The sequence below is a fragment of the Eulemur rufifrons genome, chromosome 2 (assembly GCF_041146395.1).
Source record: "Eulemur rufifrons isolate Redbay chromosome 2, OSU_ERuf_1, whole genome shotgun sequence".
NCBI lineage: Eukaryota > Metazoa > Chordata > Mammalia > Primates > Lemuridae > Eulemur > Eulemur rufifrons.
The window spans coordinates 16,764,128-16,776,793 of NC_090984.1; the positions used below are offsets into that span (position 1 = coordinate 16,764,128).

The window sequence follows — 12,666 nt, forward strand, 5'->3', positions numbered from 1 at the left end:
TCGCCCAGCCCCCGGCAACCGGGAATCCACGTTCTGCCTCTGTGATGTGTCTGATCTGGACGTTGCCCGTTAGTGGAATCGCACAACGGTGTCCTTTTGTGACTGGCGTCTTTCTCGTAATGTCCTTGAGATCACCCGCGTGGCAGCATGGCTCAGAACTTCCTTTCTGTGTAAGGCCGAATCACATATCATCATGGGGACAGACCACAATGTGTGTCATTCATGCCTCCCGGGGCATTTGGGCTGTTGCCACCTCTTGGCTGTTGTACAAGACGCTGCTGTGAACATTTGTGAACGCACTTTTGTTTGAACCCCTCTAAATTCTTCTGGGTCTATTCCTGGGAGTGGAACTGCAGGGCCGTATAGTTATGGCTTTTTTTCTTTTCTCCACCGCCCCACACCGCGCCCATAATTTCTACATAGTCGCTGGCTTTGTCCAGACCTGTCTGGACTGCAGGAGTTTTTCTGGACTGAGTGGGCTGATGACTGCAATTCCACAGCCGGCCATGGGGTGTCACCCTCGGGCCAAGGTGTGCCCCAACCCCATCCGCCTGCCCTGGGCCAAAGGAAAGACGTCTGGGGAGACCTGTGTTCAAACCCCAGCTCCACCAGGCTACTCTGAGTCTCAGTTTACCCCTCCATGAAATGGGCATAAATCACAAACTGTCTCTGACCGAGGTTGCTGGGAGGGTTCAGGGACACGTGAGTTTTGTGGCAGAGGGGTCGGGCTCGGCTCCTGGACGGGAAGTGTGTGCTTTGTGGACATTTTGGGTCAGTCACAGAGAATCAGGATGGGCCGGGGAGGGACAGCCTCAGTGAAGGGCCCGGGCAACCTCGGGAACGTCCTGAAAGCCCCCAGGAAATTTCTCCTTTGGGGAAACTGAGGCTCCAGGGACCCCCAACCAGCCCGCTGTCCAGAGCTCTCAGCCCCCAGAGCCACCAATGAGACAGAGAGAGGGGACAGGACCTCCAACAGAACACGCTGGACCCTGGTGGTTAAAAAAACAGGACGCGGTTTAATACTCAAGCCGAGTGGTGATCACAAGCGCGTCCTGGGGCTGGGTCCGGAAGCCCGAGGCGCTGGGCTGCGAGAGGGGCCTCCACTCTGGCATGTCTGCACAGACTCCCCAAAGGGAAACAGCCACTCAGTGTCCGGCTGGGGCGCCGCGGGCCTGGCTGCCCTGTGGCCGCCACCGAGCCCGGGTCCCTGCGGCCTGGCGGGGTGAGCCGGGGTGGGGGCTGAGGCCTGGGAGCGGTTCAGGAGCGAGTTCTGAATGTCTTCCAGGACCTGGTGGAAGAGCTCCTCTCGGGACTTCATGCCGTCCAGGTAGACTGGAATCAGAAAGGCCACAGTCAGCGCTGCCGGGTCGCCGGGGCTGCTGCCAGGAGGAAGGCGGCCGGCGCACAGGGGCAGGGGCGGACTGCGGGGTCGGGGGAGGCTGACCTGCAGGGTCAGCCTGCTGGACTAGAACAGTTTCCAGGGCCAACAGCAAGAGGGACTGATGGTGAGACTCAAGGAGGGACTTCCAGTTTTCCCAAATGGTCCCCGGCCAGGAGGCCTAAAGGGCATTGAGGGTGGAGAGGGGCTGGGCTCGGGTCCCCCCAGCCAGGGAAGGCCTGGTCTCACGTGGGGGCTTACCCACTTCCACACCGTCCGCTTCCATCTCCCGTCTGTACTTCTGGTACATGGGCCACACATGGCCGTCAAAGAGGCCGGGAGGATCAGGGACTGTGTAGTTGCGGGTGCTGCCCAGGGAGACGGCAGGGTGAGGAACAGCCCCGCACCCACGGTGGGGGGTGCCAAGAACGGGCCTGGAGCTAGGCTCGGTCAGGGGTAGCACACGGAGCAAGGGGTCCCGGGGCCGGGAGCCGTGGGCCACACTCTCCAGGCCTCGGGCTCGGGGCTCCTGGCGCTCAGCCCTGGCCGGCTAAGTGTCCGCTGCCTGCTGCGTTGGGTGGCCTGTGTCTGGCGGCGTTTTCTGGTTCATTGCCGGGCCCGGCGGGACCCCCGACCCCAGCCCCGCAGACCCCAGACCCACCTTCTCCTCCACTTGCATTCTTCGTACGGGACGGTCAGGAAGTACCGGCGGCTGTACAAGTCCACCATGGGCCTGGGCAGGGCGTGGTGACACCGTCAGTCCCAGTGACCTTTCCTTCAACCACGGCCAAACTACACCATCCCCCCGGCCTCGGCTTCCAGGCAGTGAGAGGGCTGGGGGTCTGAGCCAGTGCGTTTAGGGACCAGGGAGGGAACCAGGATGGGCCAACATCCCTACGGCAACACCCCGAAAATGGAGTCACGCCCTTCCCCCAGTTCGGACGGGCACAGAGAGGCGCAATGTCTTGCCCAGAGTCACACAGCAAGGTCAGAGGGTCTAGCCCAGGTTCCTGGTCTGCCTGAGAATGCTGAGGGTCTAGGAGGAGGACTCAGTTTCCCCAAGAAGTGTGGCTGTTTGCCCCGGACCTGAGTTGATCCCCGCTCTGGCCCCGACTCCTGCCCTCCCGCTGCTCCCCCTGGACATGGGGTCCCCTCGGTCAACACAGAGATGCGTCCAGCCCGGGAGGACCCACCCCGGAGGGCCTGTGTCGTCAGGGCCGGGGCCGGGGCCGGGGCACGCTCACCGGTAGCTGTAGAGCAGGAAGCCGTCCAGGATGAGGATGTCGGTGTCCGCGGCGTCCGGCCGGATGCTGACCCCGTGGGCGCGGGCGAACTTCTGGGGGCTGCTCAGCCAGGCGCGCACGGTGCCCAGCATGGCCTCCATGTCCAGCGACTCCAGCACTGGGGGCGGCAGGGCGGGCGTTGGAGGAGGGCCGGGGACAGCGGGGGGCCGGGGGCGGGCAGGTCAGGGGCCGCCGTTGTCCTTACCGTCCCACTGTTTGAAGCCATCTTCCCCAACTGCGATTTGGTCTTGGGGCTGAAACAAGAGGGGCCCGGACCTCGGGCTCAGTGCTGGCTGCTGCCCGCCCCGCCTCACCCCCGCCCTGCAGTGACAGAGCCCGGGTGGGGTGGCACTTGGATTCTCCTGGGACTGTCACTTCCTTAGCCCGCACCCTTGACAATGCAGCCAGCGTGGGCTCAGAGCCCATTTTGCAGATGGGAAGATCAAGGTGCCCACGAATAAAGGGTATTTACTCAGAAGGCCACAGCATGGCGCGGGCCCCCTCAGGGGACTGAAGTTTCCCCATCAGTCTAATGTTGTTCCCCGCTGTAGGGGTGTCCCGGGAGCTTGGGCTGGGCGTGTCACAGTGGCTGCTCTCCCGGGGTCACCCGGGAGGGGTCAGGTGGGGAGTGGCGGCTTGCCCTGCGTCCCCTGCCCCCTGCACCCCCAGACAAGGGCGGCCACCTTGAAGAAGTCGTCCTGGTGGATGACGCAGCAGTTGGGCAGCACCTTGAGCAGGCTGTTGGTCAGTGTGGTCTTGCCGCCGTTGGTCACGCTGGCGAGAGAGCGTGTGCGTGAGGCTGCCGGGCACCCCCGGGAGAAGCCCAGGCAGGTCTGCTTGGGGGCCTGAGGTCCCCTGGGGCCTGTCTGGGTCTGGCGGAGGGGAACCTCCCTGCAAATGATCTCTGCAGGATTAGACTTGAAAAGAGGTAGAAAGCATTGAAAAAAAAACCTAACGTGTGCACAGACTCGGCACGTGCCAAGGACGTTGTAAGTCCTCCTTTACAAGTGCTGGCTGACGTCACCACGGTGCAAACCCAGGAGGGGGATCGTTTGCTGATCTGAGGCCTGAGCCTGATTTAGCCCCCACAGGGGTTTAAAAAAATTAATTAAAAAAGAAAAGGAAGCGCGGTGGCTCACGCCTGTAACCCCGGCACTCTGGGAGGCCGAGGCAGGAGGATCGTTTGAGCCCAGGAGTTTGAGGTTGCAGTGAGCTGGGCTGACGCCACGGCACTCTAGCCCGGGTGACAGAGTGAGACCCTGTCTCAGAAAGAAAATAAAGAAAAAGAAAGCCTTTCTGAAATCCAATGTCCCTTTGCCTCAATTATTGCTGTTGGAAGAATCCCGGCCATAAAGCCGGGTGTGGCACAAGGGAACACACATAGCAGCCCTTGCAGAGGACTGAGGGGAAGAGGGAGGGAACCCCACAGGTGACCCAGAAGCAGCAGGTTGGAAAACATGACATCGATCCGGGTTGTCAGGAAAAGGTTCAGCTTGCGCTCACAGCCGGGCGCGGGATTTGCAGAGCCGGGTGCAAAATGAAAATGCAACGCCCCTTGTGCAAAACATATCAGGAATTTCAAGAGAGGGGACAGCAGAGCCTGACACCCAGCTCTGGTCCCTCCCGAGGGCCGGTGGCCGGTGGCAGCCCAGGAAACTAGCCTGCTTGGTAAATGTGTCCCTCATCATCGCTGATAAAACAGAGTTAGAATCTCCAGGGGGACTTTTGCGGGGCCTCTTGCCTGAGGCCACACACGGGTGGCCTACAAGGCAGGTCCACGCACAGTCCTGCCCAGTGACATTGTGGGGACCTGGCCCCCCACCACATGTCTTTCCCCGGCTTTACTTTTCTGTCCAGATTTTTTTTTTTTTTTTACCTCCAGTGAGAAACGAAGATGGGACTTTTGCTTTTTGATGTTGAGTATACTCACTGGGGGAAGATGATTTTCATTTGGAAAATGAAAAATTGGGCTCCGCGCTCACCCCCCTGTCCTTGCTGGGGGCACCGAGACACCCCCAGGCAGAGAGTCCTCCCTGCACTTAGACCTCGGGTGGTGGGCCCTGCGACCTCAGGCGCCCCAGGCAGCCTTCCATTCATTCCCCAGCCTCCCCTGTCACCGTGTCCTCCTCCTCCTCTTCCTCCGCTTCCTCCTCCCTTCCCCCTCCCCTGCGCTCACCCTCCAATGCCCACGATCAGCTTCATGTCCCCGAGTGGAGAGGCAGCGGCGGTGGAGGGGTCTGTGCTTGGTGGCTTCCAGGCAGCCCTAGCTGGTCCCACCTTCATTGAGAAAACCCGGGGCCTTTATAGGGCCTGGCAGCCCGGAGGTCGGCCCCGGGGGAGGTGGCAGCAGCGGTCAGGGGCGGGGCACTCAAGGGGGTGCGAGGAAGGGCACCTGTTCCCGCCACCGAATGGAGATAGCTCCAGGCTGCCTTTTGCCTAAATTAGTCACGGGCTGGGCTGGCCAGGCAGAGCCCCTCCTCCCCACCCCCTCTCCCCACCCGCCTCCCCCCTCCTGGCCAGAGAGCCCAGATCACCAGCCCTACATCTGCCCTCCCCGAAAATATCACAGTCTCTGTGTCCCCTGCCCTGACCCTGACATTAAGACTGGTGCTGGCGGGGCCAAGGGGAGAGAACTCGCCCCGCCAGAAACAGCAGCGGTGGCCCTAGCTGGGCTGGGTCCCTGCGGGCTCTTCCTTTTCCAAGGGCGTTCAGGCCGAGGGGGACTTAAGATCTGTAGTGGTGAATCACACTAGCTTTGCCCTGGTGACCAGGGGCCCGGCCAGAAAATCTCAGCGTGACAGCAGGGGCCATTCATAGTGTGCCCATGGCGTGGCCTGGAGTCACTTGACTCGGTGACATCCGCGGTAGCCTGGGGTGGGGCCTCTCTGCTGATCTGCCGCTTCTGTGGGTGAAGGGAAAAACTTGTTCTGAAAGTGGTAAGGGAGACACGCCTGTAAGTAATCCTAGCACTCCGGGAGGCCGAGGCGGGCGGATCACTCAAGGTCAGGAGTTCGAGACCAGCCTGAGCAAGAGCGAGACCCCATCTCTACTAAAAATAGAAAGAAGTTATCTGGACAACTAAAATATACATAGAAAAATTAGCCGGGTATGGTGGCGTGTGCCTGTAGTCCCAGCTACTCGGGAGGCCGAGGCGGGAGGATCGCTTGAGGTCAGAAGTTTGAGACCAACCTGAACAAGAGCGAGACCCTGTCTCTACTAAAAATAGAAAAAAATTATCCAGGCTTGGTGGCACATGCCTGTAGTCCCAGCTACTCGGGAGGCTGAGGCAGGAGGATCACTTGAGCCCAGGAGTTTGAGGTTGCTGTGAGCTAGGCTGACGCCACGGCACTCACTCTAGCCCGGGCAACAGAGCGAGACTCTGTCTCAAAAAAAAAAAAAAAAAAAAAAAAGGGAGACGTCACTGGGGGTGGGCGGGGGCTGTGAACTAACATACAATCTTAAGCCCCCCAGCCTAATGAGGAGACCTCCTCTTGGCCAAGGGGACCCCAGAAAAAACCATAAAGATACTAGATCATTACCAGGACCTAAAACCATGCAAAACACCTGCAGGCCATCAATTTACTTAATAGACCTCTGGTCTCCGATTAACGGACTCCCTTGTCTTTAAACATTCCAAGGCTTTAGACAAACCTGCATCTCCTTAACCAACTACGAATCTAAAAATCTTTAAACCCACCTAGAACCCGTAAGCCTCCCCCTCCTCCCACTTGGAGTCATCCACCTTCCGTGTATTGATTTGTGATTTTAAGTGTCATTCCTGTCCCCACGAATGTATAAAACCAACCTGTAGGCCGGGCGCGGTGGCTCATGCCTGTAATCCTAGCTCTCTGGGAGGCCGAGGCGGGTGGATCATTTGAGCTCAGGAGTTCAAGACCAGCCTGAGCAAGAGTGAGACACTATCTCTACCAAAAAAAATAGAAAGAAATTACCTGGACAACTAAAAATATATCGAAAAAATTAGCCGGGCATGGTGGAGCATGCCTGTAGTCCCAGCTACTCGGGAGGCTGAGGCAGGAGGATCGCTTGAGCCCAGGAGTTTGAGGTTGCTGTGAGTTAGGCTGACGCCATGGCACTCACTCTAGCCCAGGCAACAGAGCGAGACTCTGTCTAAAAAAAAAAAAAAAAAAAAAACCCAACCTGTAACCCGGCTACCGAGGGCACCTTTTCTCAGAATCTCTTGGAAACAGGTGCTCCGGGCTGTGGGTCACACACACTCGGCTCAGAATAAAATCTCTTTAAATTATTTTACAGAGTTTGGTGTTTTTTTTTTTTTTCCTCGTTAACAGGACTACAACCTGGGGTTTTGCAGGAGCAGAGAGAGAGACTGGGCTCAATTTCCCTCCCCCCACGACAACAGGGAAGGTGGGATTTGTAGCCCGGCAGCAGGAGGGTGGTCGGTGTTCAGGGGAATGGGGGGGTGGCTGAGAAGTGGAGGATTCTTGGCAACTGATCGAAGGGGATTCTTGGTGCGGACAGGTGTTGGGGGGATGAGGAATTTGGTTAGAGATCGAGGGCGATCAGATATGGAGAGTGGGGGGCGTTCTGGCTAGGCCCACTTGGCAGGATTCTTGCCGGAACTGGGCTCTTGGAGGCCTTGCCCAAGGGCAGGAAGCCTCGGCTACAGTTTGGTCAAGGACAGAGTCTTTAATCACCACGCCCATGAAGGGTGCTGAGATGCAAACCTCAGGGCCACCCCCAGCTCCGCTGCAAAAGAGAAGCCCCCACACCTGGGCGTTGAGTCATGCAACACCCGCTTCCAAGCGCATGGCTGTTACTAACCTCACGCATTAGCCAGACTCCCCAGCACGGAACAGTATTAATAAAAGGCCTCGGGCAAGTCCCAGGGCTGCCCCAGCCACCATCTTTCTTCCCCGGCCCCCATACGTAAGGACGTGCAAGCTGTAACTCGGGGTCTGCAGGCTGGTCTAGCTCCGAAAACCAAAGCCTGCTGGATTCTGCGCTAATAATGTTGGTGACAAGTTTATCCTCCCGGGCGCAGAGCAGACACAAGATAAGATCGGTCATTGCCCCACCTACCGGGGACGTCTGCAATATCCATTCTTCCTTCACTCCCCGTTTCTCTTCTGACATGCGCCTTGTCTTGCATGAAATGTCGGTTTCCCGGCATTTAACTAGAGTCTCACCAGAATGGAACCGTTTGCCTCCCAATGCCCGCCCCACCCTCCTTTTTCTTCCTGTGTGTCCTCTCTCTTTAAATACCGAGTCCCCAAGCTCCTCTGCAGACAGTACAGGTCACAGATGCTTCCCCGGGTAGTGTTTCTCCTGGGCGGGCGGCGTGTCCTCAAAGTCTGGCCTGATACAGTTGCCCCAGCCACTCATCTGGGGCTGTCACAGACATGAAGGGCTTGCCCGAGTTCAAACCGCTGCGGCCTGGCAGCTGGGACCCACACCCAGGACTGGGCGAGAGCCCCCCCAGCTGACGTGCATTGGTGTCCACACCCCCGTCACTCTTAAAAAGACACAGGACTCTTTCACTTAAGTGGATTGTGGTCATTGATAATATTTACCTCATTATAAATGAAAGCTGAGAAGAATTTAAAACATTCATTAGTATTTAAAAATAATCTGCACACACCTGGGCTATTAAAAAATAAAATAAAAATAACAATCAGCCGGGCGCGGTGGCTCATGCTTGTAATCCCAGCACTCGGGGAGGCTGAGGCGGGAGGATCGCTTGAGGCCAGGAGTTGGAGGCTGCAGTGAGCTATGGTGACACCACTGCACTCCAGCCTGGGCGACAGTGCAAGACCCTGTCTCAAAAAAATAAAATTTAAGGAATTTGAGCTGGGGAATGACCGTGGGTGGGCCAGGTGGGCCCTAAATACCATAAAGGCTGCTTTTATGAGGGAGGGAGGAGGGAGACTTGACAGACACAGAGGAGACGGCCGTGGGACCAGAGGGACACCGGAAGCCACCAAAGCCACTGGAAGCTGGGAGGAGAGGCAGGGGACAGATCCTCCTGGGAGCCTCCAGTGGGAGCCGGGCTCCGCCTATGCCTCCATCTCAGCCCAGCAGCGCCGGCTTCCCGGACGTGTGGCCTCCAGCACCGCGAGAGACTGCATGCCTGTTGTTTGGAGCCACCGGGCTGGGGATAATTTGTTGTAGCGCCCAGAGGAAGTGAGCAGCACCTCTGACTGCTCCCCAAGTCCTGCATCTGCACCTGCCCGTCCCGCCTTGCCCCAGCCCCGGTGCCCGCCCTGCTTCTCTGGTGTCCCGGCCACTTCTCCTGAGACCCTTCTGTCTACATGGCTGAGCCAGAGGGAGCTTCGTAAAGACTCAGGACAGGTGTGTTCCCTCTTCTGTCCTGAACTCTCCCGTGGCCCCCTCCCATCCTCACCTGCTCCTGCCCTCTCCTGGCCCACCCGATTCCGCTGGCAGGACCCTGGGTGGCCAAGACAGCTGTGGTCCCCGCTCCGACTGCATAGAATCGGCCAGTGGGGGAAACAGTGTCTGGTCATATTGACACCTGGTGAGTGTGGCCCCGGGCAGGACAGACCTCGTGGAGAGGTCAGGGGGGACAGGCGGCCACCGGGAGCAGTGTCCAAATGACCCGTCTGCCCACCCCACCCTTGACTTCCTCCCCCTCCCCCCTTGAGTCCGGCCACCCTGGCTGAACTTCAGCTCTGTCCCTCCCTGGGCCTCGGTTTCCCCATTTGGCAGCATGGTAGGCGGCCGAGTCTGTGATGTCTGAGCTCCACCAGGAGCCCAGCAGGCGGGCAGGACAGCCCAGCTTCTGGGCGCATGACCTCTGGCCCAGTTTCCGTGGCAAGAATGTCCTGGGAGCCTCCTGCTGGGGCTCGTGGCCTCAGCCGACAGTGACTGAGGTCCCCAGATAAAGGCCTGGCTGGACGCCTGTGGGAGGCTTCTTGTGCCAGCCAGCCCCAGCGGGGGCAGAGGGAGGAGGTCCTGGGGACTCCAAATGCAGACTGGTCTGTCCCCAAACGGCCCGGGGTCTGGGGGCATTAAATAGTGACCCATGACACCCTGTGGGATTCTGTTTATAGGAAATGTCCACTACAGGCAGACCCACAGAGATAGGATGTGGATTTGTGGCTGCCAGGGGCTGGGGAGGGAGTTGGGGGGTGATTGCTGATGGGCAGAGGGCTTCCTTTTGGAATGATGGAATGTTCTGGAACCTCTAGAGAGAGGTAGTCGTTGCAGAACATTGTGAAGGTACTAAACGCCACTGAATGTACTCTTGAAAGGGGTTAATTATATTTTAAGTGACTCTCACCTGAAAAAAAAAAAAAAAAAAAAGGAGGCCAGGTGTTGTGGGTGGTGGCGCAAGCCTGTAATCCCAGCTCTTTGGGAGGCCAGAGCAGGAGGATGCCTTGAAGCCAGGAGTCCGACACCAGCCTGGGCAACATAGCAAGACTCCATCTCTACAAAAAATAGAAAAATCAGCCGGGCGCGGTGGTGGCACATGCCTGTAGTCCCAGTTACCCGGGAGGCTGAGGCAGGAGGATTGCTTGAGCCCAGGAGTTGGAGGCTACAGTGAGCTGTGATCTCGCCACTGCACTCCAGCCTGGGCGACAGAGTGAGACTCTGTCTCTAAAAAAAAAAAAAGAAGAAAGAAAGAAAAGAAAGGAAAGGAAGGAAGGGAGGGAGAGAGGGAGAGAGGAGGGAAGAAGGGAAGGAAGGAAGAAACTAGGCCCTTAATTTAGTTCTGGGTTCTGCTGAAACACCCGCGGGCAGCCTGCTCCGGCCCCAGGCCCACCCCAGCCCCCAGCCCTGCGCTCCCTGCAGGCCCCGGCTGACTGTCGCTTCTTTTCGGGGTCTCAGGTCAGAGAGAGCCCTTCCTCCTAGTCCCTTGGGCTGGGAGCAACATGGGGCTGGGTCCCCAGAACCCAACAATGAGTGAATGAATAAGTGAGGTTTTCAAGAAGCTCCTTAGGGTAGAATCCAAGGGGTGGGAAAAGGGCAGGGAGTGACTGTCACCCTCAAACTGTGAGTGGCCCCCACAATCCCAGCTCCCCCCGCCCTCAGGCAGCCCCCACTTTCCACTCAAGGCCTGGGCGTCTCCTCCCAGCAGCCTGCTCCGGAGAGGGGGGACGGTGCAGCCAGGTGGGCTCACCCTGCCCTTTCTCGACACCCACCTGGTGGGGACATTGCGCTGTGGCCCTGTGATGCCCGCCTTGGTGTCCCTGTCACCAGCACGGACAAATGCACCTGCAGTTGGAAGTTCGACTCAGACCCCCCATGAGGCACAGCCCCCCAGTTCTCCTGCAGCTGACAGAGGGGTGGCAGGTCCCCAGCCCTGGGCGTGGTGGCATTAGCTACGGGGCTCAGGGCCAGGCCTTGGACCCCTCACTCACTCACTCTCCGTGTGACCCTGGGGGAGCCACGTCACCTCTCTGTGCCTCAGTCTCCCTCTTGGTGACTTGGGGGAGGTGCCAGGCGGGCACAGCTATTATTGTTATTAATAGTGTGATTGATGTTGTTATTATTACTTCCTGCTGAACAGGTCGGATTCCAGAGAGGTCTAGTGGCAGGAGAGAAATCTGGGATCACCCAGCTGCCCGGCCCCACCAGCAGCTGCACACCCAGAGCCCTCCCCTCTGGCCGCGCCCAAGGCCAAGGGCAAAGCACAGAAAGCACAGCCCCCCTTCTCAGATAGTTTATTTATTTCACATAAAAATCCCCCCAAGCTCACGGAGGTGATGTCTTCACGTCACGACAGTAATATCATCACGATCGCTTCTGGTTTCGAAAAACCGCAAAACTCGCCGCTGGACGAGGGACGGACGCGCACTGCGACTTCGGGGGAGGGTTTGTGATGCATCCCACGTGTCACCAGAGAGAAATCGAACGTCCCTGTGCCCCGAGAGCTCGGGGTCCTTTGCATTTTGTCCAAAACCGTTCCTCCCCACCCCCATATACAAATCTGTCGCAAAGCCGAACTTTGGATGGGGTTGGGAGTGGCCCACTTGGGGACGGTGGCCCCCTTGGAACGGAGCTGTCCCCACCGGCGACAGGTGGCCAGCCCAGAGGTACAGCCTTGTGGCCTCACTGGCGGCCTCTCTCTGCTCTGGAGCGTCCACCGCGGCCGAGTCGGGGTCCCGTGTGCCCGAGGTCCATGGCTGCGCTGGTGATCCGAAGGGGTGGTGGGTGGGTCCCGGCGTCACAGCTTTGCGGGGGGGTAGGGCCGTATTTGTCATGTCACGCCACCGTAGGCACTCAATAATTCATTGTCCGCGTGGGCAGAACGAGTCCCTTCCTCTCCCCGGCTCTTTTGTTCGACTTGGAGGAGGAGGCCCCAGTCTTCAAGGAAGATCGAGGCTCAGGAGTCACTGTCACTGCTTGGGGGAGAAAGGTTCATGCTGGAGCGACGTCCCTTTGGTCACAGGAGACAGACAAACTGCGGTGGTGGCTGGGCCTGCCCGGCATCTGCTGGGAGCTGCCCCGCTCGGAGTGGTCTGACGGCGTCTGTCATCTTGCGTTGGCTGCGCAGAGACGCCATTCACTGGGGTGGGAGTTTGGGGTCTTCTGGGCCACGTGTCAACTTCGGTGGGCAGGGCCAGCCACCAGGGCCTGGAGCCCGGGGGAGCCGGGCGGGTTCACAGAGCACCTTTTGTCACAGGAGGCGCCTCGGGCAGCCGGGAGGGGCCCTGCCACCTGCCTTCGCTCCTCAGCCTTCGGGTGACACATCTGACCCCGGACACCATCCTGCCTTTGTCCTTTGTTTGACATTTGGGAAGCACAAATTTAAAAAACCCACCAGACCCGCAAAGGTGCCAACCTCACCAGGACGATGACGGGGCTCAGAGACGTCCCCGGCGCAGCAGCAGCTCCCCGCGCGGCTTGCGGGCCCTGCCCGCTCAGAAACCCGCCCCGCTCAGGGCGGGCGCCGCTGGCTTTCGGGGTGGGACGTCCAGCCCCCTGTCACACATCCCTGCCCCTCAGCACTAAACGCCACCAGCTGCCCGCCCGTCACTGGGATAACTCAACACGCACCTCCTTGCA

At 58.9% G+C, this 12,666-nt stretch overlaps 2 protein-coding genes across 4 annotated transcripts in view; both read right to left on the reverse strand.

Annotated features, from left to right (window-relative positions):
• Window positions 1-996: 996 nt before the first annotated feature.
• NMRK2 (nicotinamide riboside kinase 2) lies at window positions 997-4,881 on the reverse strand. 3 transcript variants are annotated; one of them, XM_069497458.1, is made up of 7 exons: window positions 4,838-4,881; window positions 3,345-3,435; window positions 2,867-2,915; window positions 2,623-2,779; window positions 2,040-2,111; window positions 1,640-1,746; window positions 997-1,332 (listed from the first exon to the last, which is right to left on the reverse strand). In XM_069497458.1, the coding sequence occupies exons 1-7, from the start codon at window positions 4,861-4,863 to the stop codon at window positions 1,040-1,042; spliced, it is 795 nt and encodes a 264-aa protein (XP_069353559.1). In that variant the 5' UTR covers window positions 4,864-4,881; the 3' UTR covers window positions 997-1,039. The 3 variants fall into 3 exon arrangements, with proteins under 3 accessions (XP_069353559.1, XP_069353568.1, XP_069353578.1); XM_069497467.1 differs by lacking the exon at window positions 2,040-2,111 and having other exon boundaries at window positions 4,838-4,863; XM_069497477.1 differs by lacking the exon at window positions 1,640-1,746 and having other exon boundaries at window positions 4,838-4,863.
• A 6,828-nt stretch (window positions 4,882-11,709) lies between these two features.
• The window catches only part of ATCAY (ATCAY kinesin light chain interacting caytaxin), a 32,359-nt gene continuing 31,402 nt past the window's right edge, over window positions 11,710-12,666 (reverse strand). The window contains exon 12 of the mRNA XM_069491764.1: window positions 11,710-11,830. Coding sequence (XP_069347865.1) covers window positions 11,710-11,830 — 121 coding nt within the window. The remainder of the gene's footprint in view (window positions 11,831-12,666) is intronic.